This window comes from Sycon ciliatum, chromosome 11 (assembly GCF_964019385.1).
Source record: "Sycon ciliatum chromosome 11, ocSycCili1.1, whole genome shotgun sequence".
NCBI lineage: Eukaryota > Metazoa > Porifera > Calcarea > Leucosolenida > Sycettidae > Sycon > Sycon ciliatum.
The window spans coordinates 12,809,070-12,818,298 of record NC_088653.1 but is presented as its reverse complement, the minus strand read 5'-3'; the positions used below and the strand labels follow the sequence as shown (position 1 = coordinate 12,818,298).

General features: G+C 47.9%; 1 protein-coding gene across 1 annotated transcript in view; it reads right to left on the bottom strand.

The window, feature by feature from the left end:
* Positions 1–258: 258 nt before the first annotated feature.
* LOC135827550 (ATP-citrate synthase-like) overlaps positions 259–9,229 on the bottom strand; it is a 32,620-nt gene continuing 23,649 nt past the window's right edge. Inside the window, exons 21-31 of the mRNA XM_065340026.1 lie at positions 9,116–9,181; positions 7,566–7,627; positions 7,092–7,290; positions 6,468–6,517; positions 5,850–5,914; positions 5,302–5,387; positions 4,245–4,388; positions 3,521–3,634; positions 3,036–3,118; positions 1,971–2,047; positions 259–1,597 (exon numbers count right to left, since the gene is read on the bottom strand). Of these exons, the coding sequence (XP_065196098.1) occupies positions 1,500–1,597; positions 1,971–2,047; positions 3,036–3,118; positions 3,521–3,634; positions 4,245–4,388; positions 5,302–5,387; positions 5,850–5,914; positions 6,468–6,517; positions 7,092–7,290; positions 7,566–7,627; positions 9,116–9,181 (1,044 nt within the window). The 3' untranslated portion in view covers positions 259–1,499. The remainder of the gene's footprint in view (positions 1,598–1,970; positions 2,048–3,035; positions 3,119–3,520; positions 3,635–4,244; positions 4,389–5,301; positions 5,388–5,849; positions 5,915–6,467; positions 6,518–7,091; positions 7,291–7,565; positions 7,628–9,115; positions 9,182–9,229) is intronic.

The following is a 9,229-nucleotide window of genomic DNA, read 5'->3' as shown; positions in this document are numbered from 1 at the left end:
ACCTGTTTACGAGTTGCCAAACCTGGCCAGATCTGATGTTACACTAATATTCGTTCACGAGTTGCTAAACCTGGCCAAATGTAACACAGATACCTGTTTACGAGTTGCTACACCTGGGCAAACGTAACACCGGTGCTCGTTCATAAGAGGCTAAACCTGGCCAAACGTAACACTAATACTCGTTCACGAGTTGCTAAACCTGGCCCAATGTAACACTAGTGCACTCACAACTGTACAGACCAAGATCAACACGGAGTGTGAATTTTAAAAATACACGATAACGAGCAGCTTCGCCCGAAGGAAATCCCGCCAGTTATGGAAATAATCCAGAAATGTAAACCAGGGAATGCAGAATACATAAAATATTGTTCAAAACAAAGGAGGGGTAAAAGCATAGAGCACACAACATAAAAGTTGAAACATAAGGGAGCCGGGCGAGAGAGGGATTTCCGGAATTCGCCACTACGAAAGAATACAGAAGTAAGGATCATGATACGAAAGAGCTAAAAATCCCCAATCCAGGCCAGATTTTTGTGAGCTTTTCTCAGGGAGCAGAGATAAAACATGTTGCTGGTCGAACTTGGTTGAAGTCAGGGAGGGAGGGGGGAGGGGTGGGGGGGGGGGGGGCGTAGGGCATGGCCACAGGGCCATTGTTGATCGCATCTATACTACACTGCTGCTGCTACGAGCAGAACGAGGGCAGTAGTAGAAGTAGTTGTAGGACATAGCAGCCAGTTTGTCATACATTTCGCCATCAGAGCATGGCAGAGTGGACTGGAGGACTACATTACGAAGTACGGCGGTGCAAACAGCGCCACGGAGTGCCCACGGCAAGCGGTACGATACGGACAGGACGACGGGGGACTGCACACAAGTGATCTTGCATGCGCGCGCACTTACGTTCGTACGCGCACACGTCCGTCCGTACGCGAGCGCGTATGTTTATGCAGCGTGTGCAAACGTGTGAGATTGCACCCACCACCACCACCTCCACGGTCGGGGGTGCTGGTGGTGGGAGATACACGGAGAATATTTAAATACACCACCATGCAAATAGCTGCACATTGCGGCAGAGAGAGAGAGAGAGAGGTCCTGAGTCAATCAGATTGACCACTACTGGGCAGCAGCGTCATGCCCAGAGGAGGTCGAGGGAGCGACTCCCAGCACTCATGTCAGACGCACTCAGCGAAAGTAGGATGAGGACAGGTAGGACGTTATCTACTACGGTGGCTTTGGCGTTATGACTAGCTTTCTAGGGTCAAGCCTACTAGCGCTATGGCTATCTGCGGCACGGGGGTGGTCGTCGTAGAATATTCCGGATGCTACAAAATAACTTACACGCATTCAGAGTGTCTGGGTTAGAGGGGGCTACCTAAGCGGAGGGCGACAGGGAAGTAGTGGCACGTGGCACCGACAGTCAGCGGGTAACCGTGACGACCCAACACTAGTGAAGTCGCCGACGGCCACCGCCAGCTGAGGACCAGGCAGGCGATTTAGAGTCAGTGTCTGTCCAGGTCGCGCGGGTTGATGTAGGAGATATCGTCCCAGGGGTGACGGTATAGACCCTGCTTTAAGCGCTTCTGATCCAGATAGTGACCTGCAGAGACACACCAGGACACACCAAGGGGAGAAAGGAGGGAAGAGTTTTGGAAACGTGGCAGTTATCAATAGACATGAAAGAGACGGACTGCTCTACGAGGCAGGCACCCTCAAGCGAGATGCTCATGGGTGCTAAACCTGTTGTGAACGCTGCAGCGATCAGCAACAGCGACAGTGCTTAAGCAGAGCAGTGAGACAGAGCCAAGAAAACAACAACAACGATGATGACAACAACAACAACAACAACAACAACAACAACAACAACAACAACAACAACAACAACAACAACAACAACAACAACAACAACAACAACAACAACAACAACAACAACAACAACAACAACAACAACAACAACACTCTGCCACACTAACCGATAAATCCCATCGTACGACCGAGCACGAAGAAACCGTTCAGCACACCGCTAGAAATATACTCATTGGATTCTTGCCTGCAGGACAAAAAGACAAAAAGACAAAAAAAGAAGAAGACAACGAGCAGGCAAGCATACTGTAAGACATGTTTTTATAAATTGAAAAAAAAAAAAATTCACGGTTCGCGTGAGACTCGGCTGGAAGCCGGGTTTTCCGCATCCGTAGGAACGCCACCACCCTTCAAGGATCAAGGCGCAGATGCAGCTCCTAAAGCGGTGGGAGGTGAGTAGATCAGCTCACCAGCAAGTGGTCAAAGACCGAAAATCCCATTCACTGCATCCATGTTTTCCTCGTGCCAGGCCACGTTATTATAACGAGTCGCAAATTTAACGATTGTCCAAAATTCATAGGTTAACGAGAAGATATGTTAACGATCCGGCAGTATTCCGCCGGTATCCAAACACAACATATATGAAGCCATACGGCCTAAACGGATCTTACTATAACGAAGAAATGTCATCCGTTAAAACGTTAGATTTACTTCCTCGTTATCTATACATGTCTTAATGTATACAGAATATGTGAGTCTTGAACTCGTGTACAGGCATGTAATGTTCACAACGCTTACAACCCATAGGAAGCACCGTAGCGTCTTGTATTAAAGCCTATCTCATACAGAAGCGTATTTTGAATACGAGCCTGCTTTTCAAGTACGCTGTTGGCACATGGGCCTGATTTTAGTGTTGACATACATAGAAATATCTGGTTTGAATAGAAGCCTGATGTGAATAGAAGCCTAGTCCGGATAATAGTCTTCTACAGGGATAAGCACGGCTTTTAATACGCGACATTACGGTAGTTGAGCGTAGACCCGCTCTCTCACTCTGCTAGTATCGAACTCGGTTTATCAATTCTTGTAACAATTCGGCAGAATTGCCCTCATCAGGCTTGCGAACGAGCGGGTCTGCTCTGAACTACTAACTATGAACAAAGCTGCAGAAAGCCTCTCCACCTCACCACACTCATGCACCCCCCCCCCCCCCCACACCCACACACACTGCTCACCGTGAGAAAGCGCCACAGTTGCGCAGAAGGTCCACGAACGACGTGGCAATCACGCCATCGACATTCAGAATCAGGTTGGGTTTCTGCCGAACAAAGCAAGATCAAGCACAAGAGCGTGCACACGAGTTACAACACCTCATCAATACCACACACGGTGGATTCTACATTGTATCAACCAGTGCGTGTTCTTCCTGTCGTCACCACACGTGGCAACCTCTACCACCAAGACTACACAAACAGAAGCGTGCAGCCCCGCATCTATGCCGCACAAAACCGATCCCACGGCTAAGTTGATGGCCAACGTTATCATGAATCATAGAAAACCCGTAACACCTATGACCTACACAAACACAACTTTGCAGTGAAATGATTCTCCCAGAGCGGCACACTCTGGTTTATATACTCGCACCGTGACTCGGCACTTTTGAACTTCAACCTACAGGGCATAATAAAAGACAAAATTATTTCATTTCAGCTCTCCTTACCTTGGCTGTCGTAATCTTCTCCACCTCCAACGCATAAGACATAAGTGGCGTGGCTGGGAAGTTGGCTAGCGCAAAGTCACGCAGGATCACCACACGTTGATCAGGGTTGTTCAGCTGCACAGGAGATGGCGACACAAAAGCAATCATGGTCAAGATTCTTAAAAACAAAAAAAATTCACGGTTCGCGTGAATTTTTTTTAACAAAAACAAATGCGCAAATAAAAAATAAGGAGCCCGCCACATCAGTCGTGACCGGATGCATTGGCCATACAAACCATCTGGATCAGTACTAGTTTACATACCCTCAAAGAAAAGTGTTTATGGCTCATGGCACAAATCTAAAAGCAGTGCAAAGCGTAAATGACTGCATCATGGTGCAAATCTAAACTTGTTTCCGTCCTCTTATTGTTTGAACCAGCTCTGCCTCTCGGTATTGAGCACTCTCTTGGACAGCCTGGAACCTCTCTGTTTTACAAAACCATCATCACTGAAGCGCAACAACATGAGCAGCAGCAGCAGCAGGGCAAGCAGCATCGACCCTGCCACCAAACCACCAATTCAGAAGACCACCTCCTTGCAGCAGCGCCAATAGCTTGACTGCACTATGCAGACAACTACAACGAAACAGTCCCTACCCCCCCCCCCCACCCACCCACCCAAAAAAATCGTGGTCATCTTGAAAAAGGAAGAAAGATTCGATGTTTGCATGGGCAGGTGTGCTTACAGACTTGACGCGATGTCCAATTCCGGGAATGAGTTTGTGCTGTCGGCGCATGGAGTTGACAAACTCCATCGGCAACTGATTGCTGTCGTAGGCTTCGGAGAACAGCTTGGCAGAGTCGTCGAGAGCACCACCAAAACGATCACCCTGAAATGTGCAAACACAAATACAGAGACAAGAACAGGGGTGTCAGGAGGTATTTTAGTGTGGTATGGTCAGCCACCTGAAGTACAATTTACTCCTGGGGGGGGGGGGGGGCTGAAATTTGGAAATTTAGCGTCCACATTGGTGCATTATAATTGATTCACGGTGTACCTGGGGCAAAGAGTAGTATGATCAATGCCGTAGTGACCGTACCGTGTCCGACACCCCTACAAGAATGACAATGTGCCTTCTGGTCAAGTTCAGTGTGTTGCTCTTCACTGCCGAAAAAGCAGAGCGCATTCTTGGAGATAGATAGGCCTCATCTTATTCCATTGCTTGGCGTAGCTAAGAGAGCGTTTTAAAACCGTGTTCTAAGGATATTTGGTTACAATGAATGGCTACAGTGGCGCACAGTGAAACCTCGTTAAGAAGAACACTGATAAGGCAAACTTTCGCTTTAGAAGAACTAGTGTTCATAGCTCTATTGGATAAATCACTATGTATTCACTGGGTATAACATACGGATAAGAAGAACTCCCGTTATTACGAACAAATACCATCGGTCCCTTGGTGTTCGTCCTAAAGAGGTTTGACTGTATTTGCATATCCAGAAATGTCAAACAGTATGTATACATTGCCGGCTAGAGAAAACGTATACAGTATGTATACAGACTAGAGAAAAAAATAAGAAGAACAATATTGTAAGACAACCCCACAGGAAATTGAAATTGTCAAAATGAAAATGTCAAATTGCCAAATGTTCTCCCATGACATGAGTAGGAGAGAGAGAGAGAGAGAGAGAGAGAGAGAGAGAGAGAGAGAGAGAGAGAGAGAGAGAGAGAGAGAGAGAGAGAGAGAGAGAGAGAGTGAGAGAGAGAGAGAGAGAGACCGAGGCTGGACAGTATGATCAACGTACAATGGTGAGTAGACCAGAGGTCACCGAGGAAATAAGATCCTTGCCAGCACGCGCTGTCACAATGGTGTTATGCGCACCGGACACAGCTAGACAATGAGAAGTAAACATAGAAGCGCACGTAGGCACACACACGTACACGTACGAACATACACCATTTGGAACTTCACACATGGTTCATCTTGGACGGCCGTCACCTCCGGGCTATGATGCAAATGCCACAACAGGAAGAAGAGCAGTAACTGGTCAATTTACAATGTACTGGGACTACACCATTCAACAGCGTGCCAGACTCAAGAATTGACAAGCATTATTTAGCCTGGCCTACACCGATGCGTTTTTCCCCAACAGTCTGCTTCTCGAAGCGTTTTTCCCCAACCATTAAATCCCTACCTTTGGTCTTTGCTCCCTTATATCGTTCTTTTACATAAGCGCATACACACGCAAACATGCATGCCCCCCCCCCCCCCCCCACACACACACAGCACGCTCGCACACATATACATGCACACAGACACGCAGACACACTTGTAGAGAAAAGTATGCCCTACCTGGCCCGTGATCTGCGGTGATCATAAGGCACATCTCAATGTACTTCAAAGCGTATTCCGGCAACCTAGGTGCACACAAATGCAGCGTAAGCATTAACACACACACACACACACACACACACACACACACACACACACACACACACACACACACACACACACACACACACACACACACACACACACACACACACACACACACACACACACACACACACACACACACACACACACACACACACACAGACTTCGTATAAGCAAAAGAAGAACTTGCGACGCTGAAACTTCTCCGTCCACTTGCGAGTGGATTGGAATCGGAGAATCCACAACAGAGCAAGTAGAGAAAGTAAGGCCCAGAGTTGAGAGGGATACAAACTGCAATGGACCCCAGCGACATAGTGTCACATGATTGTAACCATGGAGACAGCCAATCAACATCAGGCTTTGCGAGCATGCTGCGGAGTCAAAAGCACCCTCTACCGTGCCAGTTTGTTTCAAAGCAATGAAACAGTCTGGTTTGCAGGTTTTCCATGTCGTCACGACCGACAGCAGAGACACACAGGCCGACCATAGAGCAAGAGAAATCAGAATGTTCAAGTGGCGATGCTGGACACTTACCGGCGTTGAAACCACAGCAGACTCAGCACTCCTCCGACGCCAAGATCCTCCTGCCAAAGCCGTACACAAACAAACATAAACGAAAGTCTGGTGAAACAAAAAGGTATTATGATGTACTGCATATCTGAACTCAGGTTCGGCCTCATTTTCCCTGTGCTGTGCTGACGAGTCCACAAAGGACGAAACAACTCTGTGAACAGATTGAGTTGATCTCAACGCAGAGTTTTCTGCATGCTCTGCTCATTTTCACACATTGAACCCCCCCCCCCCCAAAAAACCCTGAAAGCACAGGTGTTGTAAACAAACAGACTAAACACTTGCCAAAGGAAGCCAGCTCTGTTTCACCCCTAGACAATAGAATATATTCTACCCCCCGCACCCTTCCCCTCCCTCCCGGCCAACCCCTTTCTGTGTACAAACAACAGTACAGTCAACTTTGCTAATAACGACTGCGGATATAACGACACTTCGCGAATAACGACAGACGTTCCATGCCCAGAGCGAAGTCCCATCTAACTGTAATACATAACGAGACACTCCGCGAATAAGAACACTTTTCTGATGCCCCGCTGAGTGTCGTTATACGCAAAGTTGACTGTACATGGCTGGTTAGACTGACTGTACCTTGAAGACATGGCTGATGGGCATACCGCCGTAGGAGAGTTCCTGACCGCGCTCGTCCGAGATACTGCTCATGAACGAAGCTGGCTTGCGAATAAGACCGAGCTCCTGAGCCCACGTGTAGTCCATTGGTACGCGCTGCGGTGTGACCGTGGGCCGGACGGGAATCTTGCCGTCCACCTTCAGATGCTCAAACGTCTTTCTACGCTCACGAACACACAGACAGACATGAACGCAAATGGGAACACACATGGGCACACACATGGGCACACACACACACACACACACACACACGCACACACACGCACACGCACACACACACAAGCTTGAAGCCCCAAAGACACTACGAACCCAACACACACTCGCCAAAAACAGCACAGCCGACACCACCAAAACAGCCGACAAAGCTAACAAGCCGACACCCAACACAGGCAAAACACCAGCCTAACATGACAAAACGAAAACGGACAAGCTTACTGTATCGTGATGCCAAGATCTTCAAAACTCGACGGCACATGTGCACCAGCCTCGCGAAGGGCCTGCACAAACAAAAGTACACAAGAGACGAGAAAGTTTCATTCTAAATCTAAAAATGGCGCAGGAAAGCAAGAAAAACTCAACCACAATAGGCTACATTTCATTGGTTGACCAAGGGATTTTCCACATCGCCACATTCAGGACATACGCAGCAGCAGAGAGTGCATACGGTCGTCCCTCTCTAATCCAGCACTTTATAAACCAGCACAATTTTCAGTAGCCAAAATGTCCTCCTCTTCATGCACATTGCAGCAGTAAATCCGATTTGTTAATCCAGCACCGTCCCTAATCCAGCACCCTCCCTAATCCAGCACCCTCCCTAATCCAGCACCCTCCCTAATCCAGCACCCTCCTTAACCCAGCACCCTCCCTAATCCAGCACCCTCCTTAATCCAGCACCCTCCCTAATCCAGCACCCTCCCTAATCCAGCACCCTCCCTAATCCAGCACCCTCCCTAATCCAGCACCCTCTCTAATCCAGCACCCTCCCTAATCCAGCACCCTCCCTAATCCAGCACCCTCCCTAATCCAGCACCCTCCTTAATCCAGCACCCTCCCTAATCCAGCACCCTCCTTAATCCAGCACCCTCCTTAATCCAGCACCCTCCCTAATCCAGCACCCTCCCTAATCCAGCACCCTCCCTAATCCAGCACCCTCCCTAATCCAGCACCCTCCCTAATCCAGCACCCTCCCTAATCCAGCACCCTCCCTAATTCACCAGATTTCCGTGGCACAAATGCTGCCGGATTATAGAGGGACCACTGTTTATATTGTGTGTTGGTGTGCTCCTGGCGGCCGGTTGCTCATTTTTGAGCTCCTGGCTCGTCGGGTAGCGTGGACTCTGGGTTGACTGCCTAGAGTGTTCCTTTCTTTGCCTCTCTGGTAAGCTAGGAATAACACCAACTTAGTCTATCGGCATTATCGACGCATTCATTCTTTCATTCATTCAACGTTTATTTATTTTCGTCTTCCATGGTTCCGACCAAATTTGACCTTTATTACAAGACTCTTCTTTTCTTTTTCATTTCGTTCTCCCACTCTCACACACACATGCTCACAGTTAATTCTGCCGTCGTGAGTCCCATTCGGGACGGATACGAGAATAATAATAATAATAACTGTATTATAGAGTGATTTGACATCTACAGTAAAACATGTACTGTATAAGCAGAACTATTCGTCTGGAATTTAATTTCGTCTTTTTCGTCAAAGGAACTTTTGGACTAAATTAAATCCTGGACGAATGTCGATTTGTCCAGCTTTTCTTTACACTCTTATGATCCATGGACGAAATTTTCAACCGGACGAACTCCCTTTCTTTGGAGTTGGGACGAAATTTTCTGCCTCTACAGTAAGTTGTAACTAAGAAACTCAGAAAAAGCGGCCTTTAGTGGCAGGTGGTCTGAAATTAGAGGTTTGCAGCACGCAACCATAATTATTAGTATGGATCCTACTATACGATCATTATGTTATGTACGTCAAACTGTACCTTGTTCTTAGCCGCTGCTGTTTCCTTGGTGGAGTTCGCACTGGAACCGGCATGGCCAAATTGAACCTGAGAGAATGACGGGTAAAGTGTGCACACATGTGCGTGCACGCACAC